Source organism: Chanodichthys erythropterus, chromosome 8 (genome assembly GCF_024489055.1).
Source record: "Chanodichthys erythropterus isolate Z2021 chromosome 8, ASM2448905v1, whole genome shotgun sequence".
NCBI classification, from domain to species: domain Eukaryota; kingdom Metazoa; phylum Chordata; class Actinopteri; order Cypriniformes; family Xenocyprididae; genus Chanodichthys; species Chanodichthys erythropterus.
The window spans coordinates 22,370,821-22,397,807 of NC_090228.1; the positions used below are offsets into that span (position 1 = coordinate 22,370,821).

Consider the following 26,987-nt stretch of genomic DNA (forward strand, 5'->3'; position numbering starts at 1 on the left):
GTGGGTTTGGCCTATCAGGGGGCACAACTTATAGACTCACATTTCTCAACTGAGGTTGTGGAGACCATACTTCACTCTAGAGCTCCCTACACGAGGAAACTTTATGATCTGAAGTGGAGAGTATTCACTTTGTGGTGCCGGAATCGTTGGCTGGACTCAGTTAACTGCCAGGTTGGTACAGTGCTAGATTTCCTGTAGGAAGTTCTCCAAAGGGCTATCCCACTCAGAGAAAGCCCACCTAACGGTTGCCCCGTTGTGCTTAGAAATTGCACCAGGAATGGTGAAAGCATTCTTACACCCAAGACCGGGTTATATGCCGAAGGTGCCAACTAATGTTCCACGGTTCCTTTCAAGATGTGTGCGATGCGGCGGGTTGGTTTTCTCCACTCACATTTTTAAGGTTTGATGTGAACTTGGGCTCTGCAACAGGTTCCCAGGTGCTTATGTCTTAGTTGTGCTTGTGGATACACACTAGACAGGCACTTGCCAGTACGGCAAAGTGGGTATTAACATCTGTAGTATTACACAGCGTGAGTTCCCTTGAAAGGAAATGCCTCCAGGGCAAGAGGTAGTGGGCTGGAGCGGGCTCGTGGGTGGACACTGGAGCCCCCTCTGGGCTCGGGGCAGAGACTGGGATGGCAGTCTTGTAGGATGGATGGCCATCCAGGCTTGCAGGCTGGGAGAATGGAGGTGGACTTCAACGCTGACCTGACAGATGTAAGTGGTGGGTCAGCAACTTTGGCTCCAAGGTCAGCGCTGTTGGATACCCACTTCCGTGCACAGGGAGACACAGGGGGACAGAAATGGGTGGCTCTATTGGAGGGGTATGTGGAGGGAACCGGTGTGGGGTGAGCTGACCAGGCCACGTGCGTTTCTGATGGGGCAGAATGAGTAAGATACTTCTTTTCCTTAACTACTACTTCAAAATTAGAACCATTCAAATCGAGAATGAGATTAACAGACTCAACTAGAGTGAGATAACAAGCAGGTTCACTATACCAAATAGTATTTTCATCCAGACACATCAGAAAACACACACAGAGGGAAACATCAGGCCAGCCCACCTGATAAGAGACCTCAAGAAACTCCTCTACATACCTCTCCAAAGGACGACCCCTCTGCCTCAGCCCCCAAAGCTGGTCCTCAGCCTGGGTTATCCCTGCCTTCTGCTGCTAGATCCAATGTTGGGACAGTTCTTCTGTAACCGCTAGATGCAGCAAATGATGAGGTGTAGGATCTAATCGCAAGCAGTATCAGATTTATTGAAAAGGACTTTAAACAAAAACGCTCTCCTTACAAAACAAACTGAACAGAACCACCAGGTACTAACAACAGAGAACTAACAAAGAAACTGATCAAACACAGGGCTTAACCCTCTGGAGTCTGAGGCTGATTTGGGGCCTGGAGACGTTTTGACATGCCCTGACATTTGTTATTTTTTTCAGTTGTTCATAAACATATTAATGGAAAAAGTGTCATTACACTGTATTCAGCACAAACTAGGCTACCATAATATGTGAGGAACATGTATGTACATATTTTTGTTTTTGAAGGAATGTTTATGCGTGGTTATTGAAAAAACAAAAAACTTAAGTCACTGAAATAAGGCCAAAAAAAGTATATTAAATCTGTATTGACAAGACTTCTGGGTATTGGAGGTTGTAGACTAGAGTTTTTGCTAAAGAATTATGTAAAAATTATGCTGCCTACTCCTTCATATAAAACAATATATTGATTTAGTTTTTGTAAGACAATTTTTGTCAAGAAACACAGTATGCGTGGAGGTGTGAATCATCATGAATAATGGGTCGTTTACACATGAGAAGACAAAATAATCGCATAATAATGATAATAATAATAATTTAAATTCTTTAAAATATCATGTATTTCTGTGATGCAAAGTATCTGAACAATTATGTTACCTCTATGGCATTTCATATAGGCTTTTAGCTTAAAAGCATGCACATTTGGAGAAATATTGTTTATGTCAATTTTCTATACAGAGGAGTAATATTTATTCAATATTTATAGTCATCACTATGAGTGCTGGATACTGTGTTTTCAATTCATACTTGCAGCTGGAGGGCGCTATGTTCACCTTCAGGCCACAAATTCATATAAAGAAGAAAAGGAACCAGGAACTAACGGCATGTCTTCTAGAGATCGCTAACCATGGCTTTAACATCCAGATAAACACTTTTCAGGACAATAAATACACGATTGAGACAATACATACAAGTATTGCCTCTGAATTTGCCTCTGAATTTGCCTCTGAATAGCGCTGGCTCCGTGGGCGTGGCCGCATTAGCGGATAATGAGCTGAATCACAGACTTCATACAGATTACATAAACACAGAATGTTTGTTTTTCGATTTGACTTGCGTGATTTAAAACCTGACATTTCAACGTTTCTTTAGACATAAGTGTCTTTTTTTTTGGTCATTAGTATTCATAAGTTACAGTTAATTTTTCTGAGAACTATCAGATTGGACTTCGTTCAGAAGGAGACGAGAGATGTTAGTTTTCTTTATTTTACAAAAAGCACAACATTGTGTTTTTACTCAGAGTGTACACAAATAAAAGAAGATATTCTATAGTTTCAATTGATATATTACTTGTGTCTCTATGACAAGAAATGACAGAGTATTTTAAGTCTGTTTTGCTGCAATGTGAAAAAAAATCCTGCAAAACGCGCCGGCGCATTAACGGACTCCAGACTAACAAGACACAGCTGAAATCAAACACTAATCAAATCAGGAACCATGACAACAAACAAGTGGCGGGAAACTGAGAACAAAGGGGAACATGTGACCAAAGAAAATCACTCTAAACATGAACTAAACAGAACAAAACAACTCAAACCGTGACAGGATGTTTTGTTGAAAGCAGTGGAGGATCCTGGTATGGGCAACTTCAACATAATGTTCTCAGATGTGCTCTTCATTATTCTGTCACTCATTTGCAACAGTTTTATGGTATTGCACCGCTTCTTGAAAAATAATGTTGTCCTAGAGTCCTGTAACTTTTTCTGCGTAGCTCCTTGCACTGCACTTCCCTTTGATTTCTGCTGCCCATAAGGAAACTTTCCTCACCCGCTAGAAGCCAGAAGTGAAAAAGGGATGAATGTTAATATTAATAGCACCGTATAACAAAGGTCAGGTTAATCAAGTCAATGAAATTGTAAATTAAAGTGACATTAAATTATTAAATTATTTCACGTCTGGTCTGTGTTTTGCTTCAGTTTGACTTTGAGATACTTTTGTACTATTCTCAGTTCAGTTTTCCTGTTCATGCTTATCTGTTGCCAAAGTTGTTTTTACTATATAAATAAACAATATAGTAAAAAAATAAATAAATAAATTAATAAAAACATATACTGTACTTTGACCTTCTGTAATGACCATGTCTAGAAAACACACGTTCCCACTTCTGTAATAAATATGTAGATGTTAGTCCCATCTGAATTGGTATATGAAATCACAGACGTCAGGTGATAATAATTGTTACTCAAAATATGTTGCTATCGCCACTGACACTTTATTAAAAGAATGAAAAAAAAAACACAGGACACTACTTCTCAATGGAAGGAGCTAAACTTTCTAAATAAAATGTACATGCATCTAATCAAATATAATTTTAACACGCAGTTAACTAATTACGTTTTTGCTGTAGCATTTGTATAATAGTTTTCTATTACCACCATTTTTACTTAATAGAAAGCTGAGATAAACAGACACACACTAGAGATGTATGGGCCATTAAACTTGTTTAATGAATCACCAGAGCTCTTTTTTTTTTCACTGGTTTTTCCATCACAATAAACAGACAAATAAATACAGCAAACTCCTTCCAGAATCACATATTATTCAATTGCATATCATTTCAATGCCCTTAAAATAAAACACTGACAGGCTTTTTATTGTAACTGACAAACAGGCTGTTCATAAACTACATCATGTTCCCCTCAGTAAAGCTAGACTGTCGGAAAGGGTCGTACATTTATTATGAGAAGTAAATCATTATAATGAATAAGGAAGAAGAGGGAAATAGGGAGATTGTAGAATGCAGTGTGGATGAATGAAAGTTTTCTGGACCCTCTATAAATCCATGTACTGTTTTTTTTTTCCCAGGGCAAAGACTTAGCAATGAGAATGCTGACCAAAGGAATAAAGCAACTCAATAAAGTACAGCCGAGAAGCTTCTTTCTGTTCCTCGTTGTCACTTTTACTGTCTGAAGGCAGGGAAGCGTTGACATTCTGGTTATTGATAAGCCACTGAATGAAAAAATAGAGGTTATTAATGCTCACTTGGCTTCTGTTGAATGGGAAGGTGTCTGAGGAATTGCATGAGATTGTAAGTCCTTTCAAGAGTGCTTCACAAACCTGCTTTATCATGACATGTACATATATCTACATCTACATAAAAATAACAAACATTTTATATTTATTTATGGAATTGTTCACAAAAAAATAAAACGAATACAAAGTTTTACCAAATTTTACAAATTGTTTAAAAATTATAAAAATAAGCTAGATGTATAACCTCTGACCTCTGGTCACAATACTTGGAGTTCTAGGTGGTTGCGAAAGCATTTCTGGCTGCTAAGGTATTCTGAGTGGCTGCTATGTAGTTGCTTATGGTTTCTATGGTATTTTGGGTGGTTGTGAAGTGGTTTCCATTTTTTGGTCCACTTAGAAAAGCAACGTTGTAATTGTGTACTATTAATGTTGGAAGTTAAGTCATTGGATGTCCTTTCATTTCACTATGATGGTTATGAAAACGGTCCTAATGTTTTCTCTCTCTCTCTCTCTCTCTCTCTCTCTCTCTCTCTCTTTGTCCCCTTAACTCCCTTCCACTATCTACATCTTTATCTGTGAATCAAACAGAAATCCAGACAAGGGCCTCCAGTTTCTCATCTCTCGTGGTTTCATTCCGGATACGCCTATAGGTGTGGCACACTTCCTGCTCCAGAGGAAGGGGCTGAGCCGACAGATGATTGGAGAGTTTCTTGGCAACAGCAAGAAGCCATTTAACAGAGATGTGTTAGAGTGAGTATATGAAAATCCTATCATAATCCATAGCTCAAAAAAAGATAAATGAGAATCTTCAGAAATATCATATAAGAGAGAATATTTACACTTTTAAATGGAAGCATTTGTTTTTTTCTCTGTGGATTTGGAGAGTTGTGGCAATTTTTAATGAGATCTCCCTTGGCTGCTGAGCTCCTCAGTCAAACTGCAGAGCTTTGCACTTGGAAAATGTGCACTCTTGAGACCTCTTAGCAGATTCAGTCTCTCTCTCTCTCTCTCTCTCTGTGTGTAGTACATGTGAAGTTTCTGAAGTGATTCATCTTCTAACCCTAAATGAGTAAATGTATCTACTCTGTGTGAGTAAATGTATCTACCCTGTGTAAACTTTAAGGTAACTAAGGAAATCTTAAAGGTAAGTCTTTAAAGTGTTGGCTTTTAAAGTCTGGACAAAAAAACAAAGAAACAAACTTAATTTAATCACAGACTATTACTAATATATGATTTCTTTTGGTACATATGCATGCATTGTTGTTATTGTTAACAATTATAAATGAGTTTTCGTCATTTGAAATAAAATTAAATATGAGTATTAGATGAAAAAAACTTAAACTTATAAAGTTTGTTGAAGTACTAAAATGACAAACTAAAACGAAAATAAATATAAGATATAGCTAAAAAGAAATATTATAGAGAAAATTTAAATGAATACTAAAATACATACATAAAATAATTAATAAATGATTAATAAATACTATTTTAATATATAAATAATACTAAATCACTGACCATTGAAAGACTTATAATGAAAAATACTAGATTATCATTTTCTGTTGAATACAAGAAGTCAAGAAGAATGTTTGCAGTTCAGAGAAAAAGGGGAAAAAAAGAAAGAAAGAGAGAGAGAGAGAGACCAAAAGCATGCAAAGGTCTTCCATCTTTGGAAGTGAGGAATGAACTTCACATTGATAGATTTTTTGGAACATTTGGGAGCTTTATTATTTTCCCGTAGAACCCTGGAAAGGTCTTTTTCAAATACTCCCCAGAAAGCTTTGCAATGCTCTGGTAATCCATCAGTCCCTGGTGCTTATCTTTTTTTTTCTTTTCTTTTTTTTTTTTTCTGCTGCGCCCAACATCTGCACAAAAGCTTGCATTTTTTTTTTTTTTTTGCAAAGGTCAAGGTGTAGGCTTAGTAGTAAAATGTCAGAAGAAAAGAGTTTTTAAAGTTATTTGTGCAGTGATGATCAGAGAGAGAGAGGGGGAAAAAGAGTTACACTATATTGCTTATTATTTTTAGTGCATATAGTGCATACTCCACCAAAAACCTACACTAATTACATATTTTTAATGAATTTCCTTACCCCTTACTGCAAACCCTCATTTTGGCAAGTGGGGCATAAATGACATACCCAAAATAAAAAGGTTGTTTCTCATAAGTCATTCTGGATAGACGCCTAAACAACATATTTTGAAAGCTGACACTTGAGAGTTTACAGTTTAAGACTCAGAATTACTCAGACTGTTATTAATATGGAAATATATAAGCTCAAACATAAAAACAAAGAATATAATTTTAAATGTACAAAAATATTATATAAATGTGGTATAACAACTTATAACCACAATTAAAGTGTAGCCACACTTAATTTCAAATCTGAGGATTATATCTCTAAAACTATGCATTTTATTAATCATTTCCTGAGATCATGACATGTGTGTGTTTTTAGAGAAGGCTAATAAAAATGCTAATTAAATTATTTATGGCCCCTGTAACTCCCATGCACTCTAATGTCTGAAGTGGAGAACTGTCCATTCACGATCCTATTGTCTTCCTTCAACGAATGTTAGCACCTCTGCTGTTATGAGAATTAATCTTCATTATTCTTTTATCATTATTCTTTTGTTTTTATTCAGCCATTATTAGCCTTTATTCTTTCATTAATCTACCTATTACCTGAAGTCTAAAAATATATTCTTAGGACCTTATTGTCACGAATCAGGTTTAATTGTTCCTTATTTTCTCCCTTCTTCCTATCGTTTCTTTAGTTAATTTCACCTTCAGCTCATTTCTTCTCAGTGTTCATGCTGATTGTTCACGCACCTGTTGCGTTTCTTCTCTGATTGTTTCTCCTTCTTTGCTCTGCTGCTAGCCGCGCTTCAGTGTCGGATTATTCCCTTCCCACGCTGGTGTTTGCTCCTCGCTTTCTTAAAGAAACCTTTCTGACCTTTTATATTGTGTGCCTCAGCCTTAGCCCCAGTCCCTGTCACAGACGCCTTCTTTGGATCTCACCATCAGTAACTTAGGTTCCCTCTGCCTGGTCTCTCCATCTGCCGGCCATGGGTTTTCCCATCTCCAGCCTGAAGTTACCCTGGTCTGTGACGGCTCGGCGGCTCCCCTTGATTTTTGTTATTGACTGTTTATTTTTGATACCAGCTGCGAGTGTGTGTGTGTCTCCACACTTGGCAGTCTGCCTACGTTTATATTTTTGAAGGACAATTACGAGCCCTCAGCTCCAGCCGCCGCCTACGAGCCCTCAGCTCCAGCCGCCGCCTACGAGCCCTCAGCTCCAGCCGCCGCCTACGAGCCCTCAGCTCCAGCCGCCGCCTACGAGCCCTCAGCTCCAGCCGCCGCCTACGAGCCCTCAGCTCCAGCCGCCGCCTACGAGCCATCCGCTCCAGCCGCCGCCGCCGAGCCAGCCGCTCCAGCCGCCGAGCCAGCCGCCGCCTACGAGCCCTCAGCTCCAGCCGCCGCCTACGAGCCCTCAGCTCCAGCCGCCGCCTACGAGCCAGCCGCTCCATCCGCTCCAGCCGCCGCCGCCGAGCCAGCCGCTCCAGCCGCCGCCTACGAGCCCTCAGCTCCAGCCGCCGCCTACGAGCCCTCAGCTCCAGCCGCCGCCTACGAGCCCTCAGCTCCAGCCGCCTCCGCCGAGCCAGCCGCCGCCGCCGAGCCAGCCGCTCCAGCCGCCGAGCCAGCCGCCGCCTACGAGCCCTCAGCTCCAGCCGCCGCCTACGAGCCCTCAGCTCCAGCCGCCGCCTACGAGCCCTCAGCTCCAGCCGCCGCCTACGAGCCCTCAGCTCCAGCCGCCTCCGCCGAGCCAGCCGCTCCAGCCGCCGCCACCGAGCCAGCCGCTCCAGCCGCCGAGCCAGCCGCCGCCTACGAGCCCTCAGCTCCAGCCGCCGCCTACGAGCCCTCAGCTCCAGCCGCCTCCGCCGAGCCAGCCGCTCCAGCCGCCGAGCCAGCCGCCGCCTACGAGCCCTCAGCTCCAGCCGCCGCCTACGAGCCCTCAGCTCCAGCCGCCTCCGCCGAGCCAGCCGCTCCAGCCGCCGAGCCAGCCGCCGCCTACGAGCCCTCAGCTCCAGCCGCCGCCTACGAGCCCTCAGCTCCAGCCGCCGCCTACGAGCCAGCCGCTCCATCCGCTCCAGCCGCCGCCGCCGAGCCAGCCGCTCCAGCCGCCGAGCCAGCCGCCGCCTACGAGCCCTCAGCTCCAGCCGCCGCCTACGAGCCCTCAGCTCCAGCCGCCGCCTACGAGCCCTCAGCTCCAGCCGCCTCCGCCGAGCCAGCCGCTCCAGCCGCCGCCGCCGAGCCAGTTCGTTTTGTTGGCTGTCCTCCTGCTTCCACTGCGGCCTTCTGGAGCCCCGGCTGCGCTTCGGTCGGCGGAGCCTACAGTTCAGCCATCACCCGCCGGTCCCTCACCGCCGCCTGGGCTCAACGCCTCGAAGTCTACGGCCCCTGACCCTCCATGGCTGCCTTCGGCCCCTGACCCTCCATGGCTGCCCTCGGCCCCTGACCCTCCATGGCTGCCCTCGGCCCCTGACCCTCCATGGCTGCCCTCGGCCCCTGACCCTCCATGGCTGCCCTCGGCCCCTGACCCGCCATGGCTGCCCTCGGCCCCTGACCCGCCATGGCTGCCCTCGGCCCCTGACCCGCCATGGCTGCCCACGGCCCCTGACCCGCCATGGCTGCCCACGGCTCCTGACCCGCCATGGCTGCCCACGGCTCCTGACCCGCCATGGCTGCCCACGGCTCCTGACCCGCCATGGCTGCCCACGGCTCCTGACCCGCCATGGCTGCCCACGGCTCCTGACCCGCCATGGCTGCCCACGGCTCCTGACCCGCCATGGCTGCCCACGGCTCCTGACCCGCCATGGCTGCCCACGGCTCCTGACCCGCCATGGCTTTTGAGCCTGCCCTGGAGACCTCCACTCCAGTCTACTCCTCCCCCTGCTCCGGTTTGAGGTCTCCAGGGCGCCCGCCCCCCTCCCGGTTGTTACATCTATGGCGCGAGGACGCGCCTACCGGGAGGGGGAGGTACTGTTACAGATCCAGTGTTCCCCTGGACTCCATTTCCCAATATCCTCCTGTTCTCCACACCTGCACCCACTTCCTCGTCATCTCCCCATCTTCACGGATCACCTGCACCTGGACTCTCTCATTAGCACACCCTTTATAATGCACTCACTCCCTGCACTCCTTGTCTGTCCTGAATGTTAATCTTAGATGTGTGTACGTGTTATTTCTCTTACGTGTATATTAAAGACTCGTGATTGTGGATATCCGTGTACTGCCTCATCCATACGCTAGCACACGTAACAGGTATAGGGTCTAACAAACATGTTGTTGATTTTGATGATTTAACAAGTTTAGACAATTCTTCCTCTCCTAAAGCAGTGAATGAATTGAATTTTTCCTCAGGGACACTACAATGCACTATCTGACGCGATACTGTAGTAGACGGTTGCATGGTTATAATTTTCTCTCTAATATTGTCAATCTTGCAAGTAAAGAAGTTCATAAAGTCATTACTGCTGTGCTGTTTGGAAACATCAGAACTTGAAGCTTTATTTCTTTTTAATTTAGCCACTGTATCAAATAAATACCAAGAGTTGTGTTTATTTTCTTCTAAAAGATTTGAAAAATAGGCAGATCTAGCAGTTTTTAAGGCCTTTCTGTACTCAATCATTCCCTCTCTCCACGAAATGCGAAAAACTTCTAGTTTTGTTTTCTTCCATCTGCGCTCCATTTTTCTGGCAGCTCCCTTTAGGGCCAGAGTGCGCTCGTTGTACCACGGCATTTAATTAGTTTTCGTAATCTTTTTTAATCGCAAAGGAGCAACTGAGTCTAATGTGCTGGAAAAGACAGAAGCAATAGTTTCTGTTGCAACTTCGAGGTCTTCAAAGCTGTGATGAAGGAGATGAAACTAATCAGAAAGATTATTTATAAAGCAATCTTTAGTGGTAGAAATGATGGTTCTACCATATTTATGGCAGGGAGGCAGTTTTGGAGCTTTGACTAAATGTTGTATACACGAGACTAGATAGTGATCTGAGATGTCGTCACTCTGCTGCAGAATTTCAATGGCATCAATATCGATTCCTTGTGACAATATTAGATCTAGAGTATGATTACGACAATGAGTAGGTCCTGACACGTGTTGTCTAACTCCAGTAGAGTTTAGAATGTCTTTAAATGCCAATCCCAATGCATCTTTTTCATTATCTACAGGGATATTAAAATCACCAACAACAAGGACTTAATTTGCAGCTAGTACCTACTCCAATAGAAAATCATCAAATTCTTTGATAAAGTCTGTATGGTGTCCTGGTGGCCTGTATACAGTAGCCAGCACAAATGTCAACTTACATAATGTTACATAAAGTACCATCACTTTGAAGGAATTATATTTAAAATACTTTTGACTAATACTGTAAATATTACTATAAATTACAGCAACACCTCCCCTTTTGCCTTTCTGACGAGGATTGTGTCTAATCATAACCTTGAGGGCTAGACTCATTTAAAGTAATGTAATCGTCCGGTTTTAGCCAAGTTTCTGTCAAACACAGCAAATCTAGATTATTGTCTGTGATAATATAATTTACAATAAGTGCTTTTGAAGAAAGGGATCTAATATTTAACTATTTTATCTATTTTTTATTTGTTGAACATCAATTAAATTTTTACCCTTAAATGGGTTTGGAAGTTTTTTGTTTTTACTAATTCGGGGTTCAGACACAGTCTCTATGTGATAATATCTAGGTGAAAGAGTTTCTATGTGTTGGGAATTATCACATAGAATAACTCCTGTTGTGATCTAATATGGATTTTTGTCATATGTTTTTGAAAGCGCTACACCTGCTTAGCATGTATACTGTAAACATTGCTTATTCATATGAATATACCCCACATTGCATGAAAATCACAGACAAACCATTCACTATCATAATCTTGTGTTTATTCTCTTCATTTTTGATGTTTAGAAACGTTTCTTTGGCTTTGATTTTCACGGTGCTCAGAATGAGGAAGTGTACAGGACAGCATCATCCAGAAAGGCAGGACTTATGGTCACGTTGACTCACATAAGATGATTGATAGCTGTACGCCGAATGAGAGAGATAATAGCTGATGCAAACCAGAAACAGGAGACACGAAGTGCACTTTGAATGCTCTTTTAGCTCTTTCAGCTCTTCAGATAGCATAATTCAGTGAGAAATTAATAGAAATGGTATTCTGTATGATGAAATATTTTGCAACCATGTAAGAATTAATCAATATTTCTCTAAATATGCACACTTTTGGACTAAGAGCCCTAACAGACACTGTTCAGTGAAGCTATGTAAACACAAATAAACCAGAGTAGACGTAAGAGAATATGAATGAACTAAATTATTCTATTCAAAATAGCAAAAATTGATACAGATTGATTATTAATACAGATTGATTACTTTGCACTCCTGACATAAATTAAAAAAATGTCACTGGAACTTAGTTTTATCATAAACAGTGGTCAAATATTGAAGCTGGAGTCTTTAATCTTTATAATGATACTTAGTTTGTCCAGATCAAGTAAGAGTGTGATGTTTTAACATGCAGTGAATGTTGAGCAACAATAATTTGGGGCCGCTGGCGAACGTAAAGGGGTTACGTGTAATACATTCCAACTCAATCTCCATTTAGACATACTGTAAGTACCCCAGGACATATACGTAGAAAAACAGGGTGTAAGAAAAATAAACCGGTGTTAAAGGGTCATGAAACCCCCCTGTTTTACCCTGGTCGTTCTCACCTCTGAGCTGGAAAAACTCGATGTGAAAATGGGCGTGTAAAGCTCTGGAAAAGTGGGAGTGTAAAGGGGGGGAAGAGGGGAGAGAACAACCAATGAAGCACAGACATAAAACACACTCATTATACACAATAATGAATATTAATATATGAGCACGGAGAAAATGACAACAAACTCCCAAGCACAAGGGAGAAATGCGAAACAGTATTTAATAGGGCTAATAATAGGCTACTTTGATTACGTTTACAATCACTGCAGTCTCAAAATCAGTCTTTTGTCTATTAGAATAATCGTGTCATCGCGTTCAGATAGGCTACACGGCTGTATCATTGTCCAGTTTGCACATATAATTCATTTGAAGAAGACTTGATGAAATATGTGTGCATAAATACACCGTGCTGGTTAATGTTTGGTGCAGGAGAATATGTGAAATAAAAACTTTAAACACGTATACTTTATTCTGTATGAGCTATGTGCCACGTGTCTACCGTTATTAAACTCATCGCGGAGCTCCGCACAGAAACCAATCATATGGTTGTATCAACAGTTGTATTTTTCATGTGTTCGTATTCAAACTCCAGTTCTGACCGCATCGCGAGCAAAATACAAACACCACTCATGTGCTGCCGGGGGAAACATACACACAGCTCGTGTGTTTGAATGCAGCTAGAGCAGGCAGAGGTGAATGAACAGCACTTTTGTGACATTTGAATTCTCTGCTGTAATGCGATCTCATGTGAACATATTTTCCATTTGTGCTGGTAGATTACAGCAAAACAATCCACATGCACACAAACCTCTGGTCGCGTCGCAGGAAAACACATTGTGTTGTAGCACTGAGGAAACGAGCACCAACTAAATGTCTCTGAATGACAACAGACCGAGGCAAGAGAAGTGATACTTCCTCATGCATAATACCGCAATCATAATCGTATACATACTACAGCGCAGTGATTGGATTAAATGAGCTTTATGTCATGAATATATGTTGAGAATATCACTCGAAACGGTCTACATCAGCATGTTTGACCATGCCCATACTTGGGCCGAAAGTACACGTTGACGTCAGAATTTGTGATGTTGCTCTGACTCTTTTCAAACCGGAAGACAGAAATCGCTCTGAAAAATGCAAAAATAACTATTTTTCACTTATGAATAACATTAATGAGTACCTTTAGTGTTTTCAATGAGGTGCAGCCTATACATATCTGTTTACATCTCAAAAAAAAAGTGTTTTGGGGTTTCAAAACAGCAGAGAAAAAGCCAGATCCACGTCAGCACTTATTTTAAATTGTCTCTTGCAGTCTAGTGTTTTATCTTGACAGTTTTTGTTCCTTATATAATTGCCGTTATATATTTCTTTAACCTATGTTTTTGCTGTGACAGCAGTTTCAGGCTGCTTTCCTTATGTGTGTTTTATACAAACTCCCTAATTCTCCAGGAGTCTTTCACTTTGTTTCATCTAAAAATGCATTTATCACCTTCAGTAGGCTGCAATAAAAATTGACAAAAGTGCAGGCTAATTATAACTTTCATGCACAACAACCACTTTTCTGGAGTTTAGTCTAAAATCAAACTTGTGCTGTTTTACTAACTAATATTGAGTAAAACAAAAGGGAGCATTTGATATTTACTAATTCTCACTCACCAGAGAGCTTTATATATACATGTAAAATTGGTAATTAGGAAGTATTAACAACAATACTACCAATAAAACTAATAAAACATGCACTGCCCTTGGCTGGACAACATTAGTATCTTTAATAAGCCATTTCAACCAAACATTAATGTTAAGTTAGGCACTTAAAAAGTAATGGTTTAGCTCATTTTAATTACAGACCTGCTATGCTGCTTTAAAATATGAGATATGACATGCAGCACAACAAATTAAAGACTTCTGCTGTAGCCAAACAGAATATGATGAATATTTTGTGCTGATATAATGAATGGACTTTCATATTTTCATTTCCCTAAAGTTCATGTGATTTCATGGGAGCTTATTGAAAGTTCTGCACAGAAGCTGTTGTGGTGCTTGTTTATGTTGAAGGCAGGCTTCCGTTGCATATTAAAACAAATGCCATTGCTATTAAAATTGCTCCAGAACACATATAAAAGGGAAAGAAAGAAAAACACCTAATGCTTGAGCATGAAAAAAGCATGAAATAAACCATCAATTTAGATTCCTTCTTGGGATCTCCTGACTGACCTGTCCTTTAACCCCTACCGTTTTTCATCAGACAAGCTTTGTTCTTCAGTGGCTCTCCCTTTATTTGGACAGGCAGAGCAATTATTCACAATATCCCCACATTGAAACAGAGCAATCACTCCATGCTTGTATGAACTTCTCTCCAGATGGAGAGAAACAATATTAAGGGTAGATGCTGTAGTTCCTTGACAAGGTCATCCAAAGCAAGGCATGAAATTCCTTTTATTACTACAGTAAGTCATTCATGAAAAGACAAGGGAGAAAAAAAAAAAAAAGATTTCTTTTGAAAATTGAAACTTTGAGCTTTGAAAAATTGAGAAGCATTTGAGTTTTGTGCAGAGGTTTGTGCAGAGGTCTCCAATATAAACCATGTGTATGCCAGGTGTGAGATTTAAACTAGTTTGAAGTCAGATGAAACAGCCCTGTAACAACACCACTGGAAAACAGGAGAAACTTTGTGTGACAACAGTCCTGTTACTTTTCAATCCACAAATCACCAACATTTACCATGGATTTACTGTAGCTGTAACGTTGGTATTGTGGCAGAAATGTGGGATAATCAGATCGATAAATATATAGAATTATATTATATTATAATGTATACATGTATTAAAGGAGTAATGAAATATATAATATATAAATATTTATATAATACAGGAGAAGGATCTGGCCCCCAAATGTATCCACAACATCAAATCTGGCCCCCTTTTGAAAAAATAAATAAATGAAAATTGGACACACTGATGTACACAATAAGTCAATCATTATCAAATGATTAATTTAAATTTTAGTACATAATAGTTAAAGACACTTAAAATAAAATGGAACAGGCATGATTTTCACAGTGCTCTTGTATGTAGTCCTGTTCTACATGTTATGTGCTATATACTTACTATAATAACTAGGACTCACAGTATTAACCCTGAACCTAACCCTAAACTTAACCTTAAAACATATTGTCCAAGTACCTCCTTATATTATGCATTCCTGTGAAAGTATTCTGTAATTACTTAATTGCACATTCTGCAAAAAAGTGTATAGTGTATGGTGATCAGGGGCTGAATCTACAAAAATGGCAAAAAGTACCAAGTATCACGAAAGTAGTCTATAGAACTAAATATTCAAGAAAAAAGATAAAGAGACCAAAAAAAAAAAAAGTCAGAGCTAATTGGGAATTGAGAGAAGGAAAAGAGTTAGAAATTATTCTCTACTGATTATAAGTTTGCCTTAGCAGCAATGTGATTTCCTTCTGCAAAAGCTCCCCAAGTGTTTTTTTTTTTTGTTTTTTTGTTTTTTTACAAGTATATTGTTGTGTTTTTATATATATATATATATATATATATATATATATATATATATATATATATATATATATATATATATATATATATATATAATATTTCTGGGAACTATCTTTCTAGGAAGTACACAATATTACTTAAAACCTACTTAAAACCTACTTAAAACACACATTAAGCTATTGACCTTACCAACAGTTATGTTAAAGTAGGTCTGTATCTTTCTATTTGTACTGTACTTAATTACAGTTCACCTTCCTGTATACTCAATAAGTTTAAGGTCAATAAGTTAGCGGGTGTGTAAGCAAATTAGAGGGAAATCCTTTCCTGCAGGCCTTGCAGTCCATTGTCAAAACAATTATTCCAAAGTCCAGAAAAAGCAAGAAAGGGTATATCTAAAAAATAAGTGTTATATATATATATATATATATATATATATATATACACCTGAAGCAGTTGACAGATTTCATATACCTGTCCAAAAAGAAGAGCAGCAAGACAATTTATGATTGTTGACTGAAGTCTGTTGTGGCTGGCCTTAAGATGTAATTTGTGGATGGTTAATATTGATACTGTGATCATAATGTAACACTAGAAAACACTAAATACCAAGATATGTATGCTGCATACTAAAGTTTCTAAAGTGCCTGTAAGCTTCAGGAAGTGGTCCCATTGGCCCAGGCCATAATGCATTCTAAGTAACATGCTGTGATGTAAAATTCAGCAGAATATCATGCAGGAGATGCGCATTGGTAGTACCACATTATAGTAATGCGGTACAGGGAAACAAGCATAATGAGGTGACATATTCCCCTATCACCATAAGGTTTAGTGTGCTGGAAAGGAATTTCTCTTGCTGCTCAAATCCGCTTCCACTTTAAATGGTGTGGCACAGGGGCTAAAACTCAGGAACGAGTCTGTAAGGAGCTAGCCATGATTTGCAGTATTCCCTTAGTACCCTTGAACAAGGCATTTAACCCAAGGTTGCTCCAATTGTATTGTCTCTCTAATAAGTGCATGCTGCAGGCATGGCTCCAGAGTCTTTTGTAAGCGGCCATAGGGAGCTCAGAAATTGTGCTAACCAGCTCTTTGGGGATGTTCACCACCTCTTCTCTCTCTCACCAAGCCTGATGATCCATTAGCTCTGCTAAATCTGTTGCAGTTGTTGTAACAAAGAAAGGGCAGCACAGCACCCGTAAGGACCATAAAACAGTTTCTCACTTAATGAAGACCTTTGGGAAGTTGTTCCTTATCAATTAGACAAGTGTTTCCCAACCTTGATCTTAGAGTACCCCCAACAGTGCAGTGTTTCCCTTATCAGACATACCCATTTCAGGTATTGAAATCTCTACTAACTAGCTCAAGAGTTGAATCAGTCAAGTCAAGTCAAATTTATTTATATAGCGCTTTTTACAATTGGTAATTGTTTCAAAGCAGCTTTACATATTGGAAGCACAGAAAAAAAGAGAAGTGGTTAAAAATAAGCTGTACAAGCCAGCGTGGTAATGTGTAACATATACAAGATGGTGCTACATTAAGCCAATGTTGGCTGACTCCCAGGGGTGGAAAAAACCCCCTAGGAGAAAAACCCAGCGTGCTAACACTGGGAAAAAAGTCCTAGGAGGGAAAAAACCCCTTGGAAGATATATATAATATATGTAAATGGATATGGAGATCAAAATCTGAAATATATACATTTTTATTATTGAGATTAAAAATAGATTATATATAAATATATGTAAGCGGATACGGGGATTAAAAATCTGAATTATAGATGCAGCCAGAACTGGATCTGTAGGCCCATTGTCTCCTGGGCTACGTTGTAGTCAGGTCCAGACACAGGTTCTCCATCTGATCTGGATACGGCCTGGATCCAGCACCCGGCAAACCTCAGGATAAGCAGAGAGACAGATATTAGCGTAGATGCCATTCTTATTCTGATGTACAGGTATATCTAGTGTTATAGGAAATGTTCTCGGTTCCGGCCGACCTAATTATTGCAGCGTAACAATCCTTTAACGGATTTGAAAAATGTTAATGTATTGATAATGGGTTATGTGTATGCAAGAGCAAAGAGATGTGTTTTTAGTCGAGATTTAAACTGACAGAGTGTGTCTGCTTCCCGAACAATGCTAGGAAGATTGTTCCAGAGTTTAGGTGCTAAATAGGAAAAGGATCTGCCGCCTTCAGTTGATTTTGATATTCTGGGTATTATCAACTGGCCTGAATTCTGAGATCGCAATAAATGTGGAGGACTATAATGCATTAAGAGCTCACTTTGGTACTGGGGACCTAAACCATTTAGAGCTTAAAAGCAAGTAGCAAGATTTTAAAATCTATACGATGTTTAATAGGGAGCCAATGTAATGTTGACAGAACTGGGCTAATATGGTCATACTTTCTGGTTCTAGTAAGAACTCTAGTCATTCACTATTCTCTGCATTAGTCTACTTATATAGTCCACTTGAATGAGTGTCTGAAAATTAATGAGAGAATTTCAGACAGATTCCATCTTCTGCTAAGATATGGGAATTAATTTTGAGTGACCCTCACAGTGCTTGGATATTCTCTAGCTGAATGTACATTGGTTGTAAACTCATAAATTTGATCGTCGTCCACTATGGTTTTGGACACCACTACAACTGGTAGTCCCATCAAATAGTGCACTATATAAGGGTTTAGGAGGCTATTTTGGGCACAGCCATACACAGTGTTGGGGAGCTCTAGGACCAGTGTTTGAAAACACTGTGTTAAGGCCTGTTCACACCAAGAATGATAACTATAATGATAACTATAACAAAAACTATATTTGCATCCAAACCAACAAATGATAACAGTCTGTTTATTTTAAGCTCAAGAGCTGCTGTTTCAAATGTGTACAGCATGTTTTTGCTATTCTTGTTGCATGTACACAGCTTTAACCAGCAGTCCTTAGCATGATATGTTTTGAGTGAATAGCTAGTGCAATAGCTATCTAAATCTAACAGTGAATATAGGTGACGGAAGTCAATATAGTGGAATAAAAACAACGCCTAATCTTTTTCACTGCAACTTCAAAGGAAGCTAGACAATGTTGTCGAAACTAGCGCTGGATTTCTGAGGTAATTTTATATTACACTGTTTGCTAGTCTGTCATAAGGATCTCATCATTAATACGTCTCACCATTTATTCCGAGGGTATGACTGATTGTTTTCCATATATCCATCTTCTTTAAAGTATCCTTGTAAAGGGTGTTTGACTTGTCAAACAGTGGTGACTTTTTCTGGACCTTGGCGAATTACTTCACTGCAGTGTTGTCTGCCATTTTAAATGCACAAGCCCTTAAATTATACTGGATTCTGATTGGCTGCCTGTGGCGACCAGGGCGGGTGAGAGCCGTGAGGGAACGGCGCGAGGCCGGTGGCGTGAGAGTTAACGAGCTACACCTGGGAGGCGCACCGGCCTTGAGTCTCTGAAGGACGAGAGAGGACCAGGCCTGGACTTTATTTTATGTTTTATTATGTTTGTGTGGCCGGCAGATGTCCACGAGGGTCTGCCGGCATTACTTTCGTTTTGTTCTTTGTTTATTTTGAATTAAAGTTTTGTTGAACGTTCGCCGGTTCCCGCCTCCTTCTTCCCGTATATACGAACTACGTTACACTGCTAGTGTTTTATCGTTCAATGGCTTTAGAAAAAACGAAAAAAAAAAAAAAAAAACGATGAATTTGTGTGTTAGCCCTGTAATGAACTCGCCATCCATCCATGGTGTTTCCTAAGACACTGGGATAGGCTCCATTATCCCCACAACCCTACATAGGACAGCAGTTTGGAAAATGGATGGATGTCTGATCTCTGTACAATAATAATAATATGTCTGTATATTTATACTTCTACAGTGTGATATCCAAGTACATTTTGACCATTCTAAAGCTGCATGCTGAAAAGAAGGGGAAAAAATGAGATTAGCAAAAATGCACTATATATTTTTTTTTCCTCTTTGCCCTGAAAGTAAGTATCTGTAAGCTTGTCTTCCTGAAAATACGCTTTAAGGAGTGTTCTGCTTTTGATGCAGAAACAGTAGATTCTGGTTTCAATTTCTACAATGCTCAGACACATGGGAGAAGATCAAATTAGTATTAATGTTCAGTGCAGTTTTTATTATTCAAAGCATCATTGTAAAAAGGCTTTTAGAGATTTTCCAGTGTGTTTCTGCTAGTAATTTTTCATGATTTTTTTTCTACTCTTGGGACTGCTAGAGCAACAACACCAGCTCAAGTGAGGCCAAGCACTTGAACAAACCAATGAAGCTGACTGCCTCTATCACTAGACTGAATGGGAACAATATATTTTTCCCAATAGGTTTTTCACTGGCAGATTTCGCTGTAGTGGAGAACTACTTTTCAGTGATTTTTTTTTATTTATTTATTTTTTTTTAAATCAATTAAGGTAGTCCATGGGAAGATTTTCTGATTCTTTTATGATCTGAGTCCCATCAGTGGAAAGATAACAGGTCAGATGGGAAGGACATCACTTTTAAGCTTTTCTTTCCTGTTCTTAGTTTTTCCATCACTCTCTGAGGGGAAATATAAGGAACACCTGGCCTTTGAGTGGAAAACAATTAAAAAGCTTTTTTTTTCTTTGTGTGTGTGTGTGTCTGTGTGTGTATGTTCTTGTTAAACAGCATTATGCTTTCTTATGTTTGAATTGTATTTGCTCTTCATGAGACATAATTTTACATTTTTTATCTCTGGAGGTGTTCTCACAAAAAAAATTATTGATAATAGTATAACTGTGATACAAACCCATGGTTTGTATTGGGTTTGGATTTGCCCCAGTGTGTTTTTTTTTTTTTTTTCTTTTTTTCACAAAGTAGAGTGGACTAAAGTATATATATATATATATATATATATATATATATATATATATATATATATATATATATATATATATATATATATATATATATATATATATATATATATATATAAAAAGTGACTTTTCCACAAATGCACAAATGATCTTTTGACTACATGCACAAATTATGGACTATAGTAGAAATACAAGTAGGCAAATAATGACATGTACCTGTGTAAAATGTTTATGCTTGTATGTTGTGTGATCTTTGTGTATGTAAATTGTACACTATTGTCCATTCCATTATTCAGCTTTGTTTCTCATTTGGAAAGGATGCTTTTCAGCAACATTACCAAAAGAGAGAGAGGAACAGATTGTCTCACTGTTTTTGGATATTTATTTCCCTGTAGAAATGTCATACTCTCTGTCTCTCTCTCTCTCTCTCTCCCCCTGTGCACCTGCTCTATGTACTGTACAGAATGACAGAGAAACGGCTGTTTAAACCCACGTCAATTGCGTTAAAAGCCAAAATAAATGTTTATTTTGTCATAATTTACTATCATTTAATGTTATTGCAAACCTGTATGAAACAGAAATACCAATACCAAAAGCAGACCTGGCTTTTAACGCGATTGACGTGGGTTTAAATCTGCCTTTTGCCGAGCTCGCATTTATTTTCAATAAAAATGAAAATAATCGGTAGGGTTAGGGGAAGGTGTAGGGAGGGTTTTTATTCTTCCCAAAAGGCAGCATCCATTTAATAATTTAGTCATGTTTTTAGTCACATTTATTTAATGCAGTTTACTCATCTACATAATATGAAATAACATTTCTGTTCGTAACTTGTGCTGCACACTCGTTTCTGAGAATTGCATAATGTTAAACAAGACTACACTTTAAAACCTCAAAATGAATAACATTTCTGTAATAGTTTAACTATTTTATAATTTTTAATTTGTTTGCTGTAAAAAAAAATAATAAAAAAGGTGTTTTCTCGTTGGCAGCGACTGACAATACAAGGATATTGCCAAAGCACAAAGCACAACATAAATTCACAAATCACATTAATTTTATTTCTTCGCTGTACTCCAAATCTTCAGAATCCATATGTTTGCAAGGAAATTATCCAAATTAAGCCCTTAATCCGGCGATCTTGATCTTCATTCTCAACAGTGACCGTCACGGTCAAAGCCTGCGCTCGCTATGATACAAATTTGAAATTTCTTCCTTCGAGAAGCATTACGACATGGTTTATGGCATGATATCAAATGCTCATTGGCTCTCACCTGCTTCGTCACAAATTCTGACATACTGTGTTTGAGTATATTGACATTTGAAATGAGTGCGCACTTTTACCAGTGTTGGTATATCATGAAAACCGCAGACTTGGGCTAATTTTACACTGTTGCCGTGGGTTGTTTTTCTTGTCCGTGGGTTGAAGCGACTCCAAATAAGTTTACATCCCTTACATTTAGCCCCTGGAATCCGAATTTTGCCAGGGGAACCCCGCCAAAAAAAAACGATAGAAAACACTGATAGTGAGAAATGTTACTTGAGCACCAAACAAATTAGAACGATTATTATTATTATTTTAAAAAATTAAAACATTTTTTAGGGCTGTCAAAATAACGCGTTAATTTCGATTAATTAATCTGAGAAAAAATAACTCATTATTCATAATTAATTCATTCCGTATTGACCTTTGAACCTGGAGCAGTTCTAGCCACCATTCGACTGTAAAATGAAGGAGGGAGACGACTGCTGCGCTGAAAGACAGAACGAGCAGAGAGCTCATCCCTCGTGCGCGCAAGCTCTCTCAAAGTAAGCACCGTCTTTGCACTCTCCCTACCTCACACATAATCATCTAAATCAACTGACACAATGCTAAAAGTTTGTAAGACCGAATCCATGTTTCACGAGGCGCATTCGGAGAATGTTTTTTAAGAACGTCACCTCATCTTCTCTGATAGGTGCCCTGCACATGCAGCTGTCACATAAACCACACTTTAAGTAAACAAAAAGAAAATCCTATCCAGTGGTGAAGTGTTTTCTGTGTTGACAAATCTTTTGCGATATCCTAATAACAGTCGCGATTCGCACGCAACACGTCAACGTCCGCTAATGTCCAATTCTCGACCTAATGACTCATTTGAACAGATTCATTTGAATGAATCATGACAACAACTGATTCTTCCACACAGTCTATAATGAATCATTTACTCGAACAACTCTGAAATGAGAACATAAGTGTGCTTACCCCATTTAGCAAGAGTGGTTAGTAAAATTAGCCGTAATAATCTACAATATTTTCAGGTTATTTAAATGTCAATGTGTAGTAAATTAGGCCTACCTACAAAATCAGTTAGTTTAGACTGAGTGAGGTGAAACCAGAACAAAGCAAGTTGTTGTTAGCTAGGTGCATTCAATTGTATATGGTAGAAAATTATATTATTAGTTATTATAACTTCTAAATGCTACTTTTTAATACTTTTCAGGTTTAGCAAAAAAACTTCTCTTACAAAGCTATAAAATAGGGCACTTTTTACAGTTTGTGTGGATGACCATGTCTGTCACCACCGAAGACCATTTTTGACTCTTGAAAAACCCTGCATTGATTTATTTGAATTGAAATATTTAATACTTTCACAGCAAAAATGATGTATGCGATTAATTTAGATTAATTAATCACAGAGTATGTAATTAATTAGATAAAAAATTTTAATCGATTGACAGCCCTAATTTTAAAAAAATAATAATTTTAGTATGTCATGTATTCACCCCATAGACATACTAAGAGGTCTGGGCTAAGCCTCTGGCCGTAGAGTCGCCCCTTGTCTAAGGTCCAAGTAAGCTTTCATATGTCTGCTTAATACCTTGTTTTTACTTACACTCTATTATCTTATCTCTCTCACACACAATTTCTGCCTGTTCTTTCATTTTTGATAGTTGTGTGGTGGATGAGATGGATTTCTCTGGGATGGAGTTGGATGAGGCTCTGAGGAAGTTTCAGGCTCATATCCGTGTCCAGGGTGAAGCACAGAAAGTGGAGAGACTGATAGAGGCATTCAGGTGAGTCTCCAGACACTGTTACACACACATAACCGCTCTAGCCACCTTCATGTGTGAGGGGAAGATAAGAGCAGAGGGTGATGGGATACCTGTGCTTATTAATTTTTTTAATCGCTGTAGTACTGAAGAATAAAAATGCAAGCTGAATGCTCTCAATAAATCAGTCGCATTCTCAAGGAATATGGCACTGTTACATTCAAGCTGCAGTCCGTAAGTTTTGCCTCTTTGTCGGCATCTCTGTTTGAAACCTGCAATTGCAGTTATTTGCGGAATTATTGACTTTATGTGGGCTGTGCATCGACACATTGGTGATTATCTAGCAATCACTTAGCTCGGATCACATCAAACCATGCAAATTATAGTTTTTGTTATACTTTGTTCTTAAATTTTTAATGTTAACAACATCAGCATTGCGTGACTGTGTATTTAGTGTGTATTAGCGTTAACTGTAGATTTAAATTTCTGTAGCCAGTCCGCAGTCTGAAGACTTTTGTTTTTGTCTACGGATGAATCTCCAGTTGTCACTGATGATTGTCATTTGAGCCATTCTAGATTACAATGCGCCAGCAAAATAATAAGTTTCATTATTCCAGCTGCTGTGAGAAAAGGCAATAAATGATCCGTCACAGCATCATCCACATGCCATATAGCCTTCTAGCTGGGACTCATTCTTTTATGTAAACAGACGTGACGTAATGACGTTAAGGTGAATGGCTGCATGCTCAAATTTCCTGTTGAAACCCACCAGTACCATTTGAATTAGAACACATTATTACAAGCTTACCGTTGTGAATCGGGCAAAGGTAAGGAGATAGTTTTGAACATTGGCTGGTTATGTACTTGCTCAAAAATTGAAACATTTTTTACCCAAAAAAGTTACAGAATGCTGCTTTAAAGTAAAAACTTTGTACTGCTGCAATAGTTACTTTCTGTTTAGATTTGAAAAAGATTGAGTAGTTGATATTAAACATATTTGGGAATTTTTATATGCAGTCAGTTTAACAAATAACATTTTGCTAATTCTAAAAGTATTAAGGTTACAACACTTAATATGAATATAATATAATTCACCTTAACCCATATTTCAAATTAGCTTTCATTTTAATTTTAGTTTAATTTTACTTTAGTTTTAGTCATTTTGCATTATGTGCTTTTGCCATTTTTACTAGTTTTCAAGTTGCCATGGCAACATTTTAAATTTTCATTTTTCATCTAATAAATATATTTTATTTCAATTAAAACAACTTTTAATAGTTTTAGTTGTAGTTAACAATAACAAGTGATAAATAAGTGATATCACTCTGATTTGTGCAAGTGCAGAATGTTTCTCCTTTACCACAGATGGTAGCACGAGTTTCCTTCACAATGATGATCTGATAATCCAAATAATCATCTTGCTAGAACAATTACTTTCCATTCATATGCAGCAGAGGCTCTTATTGCAATTTTGAATCATATTGCTGTTGCAGCTATCAACGCTTCAGGGGTGATAGCCAAATATGCTTTTGTTTTCAGCACTGGAAATAACAAGTCTGCTGATGATCCTTATGCTTATGTGTGTGCGAGAGTGTTGCAAACGTCTGCATCTGTCTGCGAGACACTGGTTTATAAATAACTGTGGTTGCATAACACAATCCAGCCTGTTCCCGGCTGTCTCTCCTACATTGCCTTTGATATTTCCCAAATCTAAAAGAAGAATGAGAGTGAATGGATGTGAAATATAACATTTATTTAGAAAGATTAATACCACTTTTTAATGAATAAAAAAGGAATTCCCTCATTACTATAGTTCACTATTAAGTACTACTTAAGTATCACTATAACTATTGCTAACACTTATTGGAAACATTGAACAAATGTGCCTACACTGTACCTAAACTGTTTTGTGTGAATATATTTTAAAATGGAATTTATTCCTGTGATGGAAAAGCTGAATTTTCAGCATCATTACTACTGTCTTCAGTGGCACAAGATCCTTCAGAAATCATTCTAATAAACTGATTTGCTTCTCAAGAAACATTTAATATTATTATCAATGTTGAAAACAGCTGTGTACTTTTTTTTTCAGGATTCATTAATGAATAGAATGTTCAAAATAACAGCATTTATTTAAAATAGAATCTTTAGTAACATTATAAATGTCTTTACTGTCACTTTTTATTAATTTAATGCATGCTTGCTAAATAAAAGTATTGATTTCTTCAATTTCTTAAAAAATAACAAGAACAAAAACATACTGACCCCAAACTTTTGAACAGTAGTGTATAATGTTAGAAAAAGCCTTCTATTTAAAATTAAATGCTATTCTTTTGAACTTTCTATTCATTTAATGACTGTGTATTTGACCATTTTAATTACATTTTTTTTTTAATTACACTTTTTTTTTTTTTTTTTGCTGCAGAGCCATGTGTGATTTCTTTACAACATCTATTTCAGTATTATCTTTTAGGTGGTAGGATCTTTTAAAGCTCAACTCATTACATTTTGTCTCTTTTTTGCATGGGCTTTTTCAAGTTTTAGTTACTTTTTTAGTTTTACTTTTTTAAATTTTGTATGTTAAAATACATTGAACAAATCATTTGGATAAACACAGTAAATTAAGTTGTTTACTGAAGCACAAAATTACAGTGTATATGATATTCAAAAAATGAATAAATAAATAAATAAAAATAGCATACAATACAGCACTTTTAATAACCTGTTGTTACACAAGGACAATCACAGATACAAATGATTCATGACTATGAAAGCTAAGCAGCAGAAGGGTCGATTTACAAAAGTGTTTACAATAAACTTAGCTGTTGTTTGTCTCTTTATTGTTTTATGTTGTTCTCAGTCAGCGTTACTGTATGTGTAACCCAGACGTGGTGCAGCAGTTCCACAATCCTGACACGATCTTCATCCTTGCATTTGCCATCATCCTCCTGAACACGGACATGTACAGTCCCAACATCAAACCTGACCGTAAGATGATGCTGGAAGACTTCATCCGCAATCTACGAGGTGAGACAGGACGATATAGAAAAGGAAGATGACATAAAACAAGAGCAAATTCATAAAAAATTGATAAAAAAGTCGACCAAACAGATTGTGTTCCCTTGCGAAACTTTTGCATTCTCTTGTAAAGCTATTTCCGGTCTCTCACAAAACCTGTTGTAAGACCTGACAAACACTTCCTGTTTAATTCCCCGCTGGCAGTCATTCAGACAGCTTGCGTTCACAATGCAGCAGTTCATTTTATTTTGAACTTGGACTCAAATATAAAGAAATGCTTTAAAATTGAGATCACTGTTCTTCCACATTTCTGAAAAACTAAAAATTATAAAACAAAATAACATATAATTTACTTGAGGGTTCTGTCAAAATGTCATTTTAAAAATATCTAAATGGTTATAAATGCGTCTATATTTTAAAAAGTATATACATTTAAATGAATTCATTATGTTAAAGAAATTAACTGTTGAAAATAATTAATCAAATACATTTTAACAG

The 26,987-nt window shown here is 38.5% G+C and overlaps 1 protein-coding gene across 1 annotated transcript in view; it reads left to right on the top strand.

The window, feature by feature from the left end:
• iqsec3a (IQ motif and Sec7 domain ArfGEF 3a) overlaps positions 1-26,987 on the top strand; it is a 182,557-nt gene that overhangs the window by 123,481 nt on the left and 32,089 nt on the right. Inside the window, exons 5-7 of the mRNA XM_067392344.1 lie at positions 4,887-5,048; positions 23,373-23,495; positions 26,332-26,498. Coding sequence (XP_067248445.1) covers positions 4,887-5,048; positions 23,373-23,495; positions 26,332-26,498 — 452 coding nt within the window. The remainder of the gene's footprint in view (positions 1-4,886; positions 5,049-23,372; positions 23,496-26,331; positions 26,499-26,987) is intronic.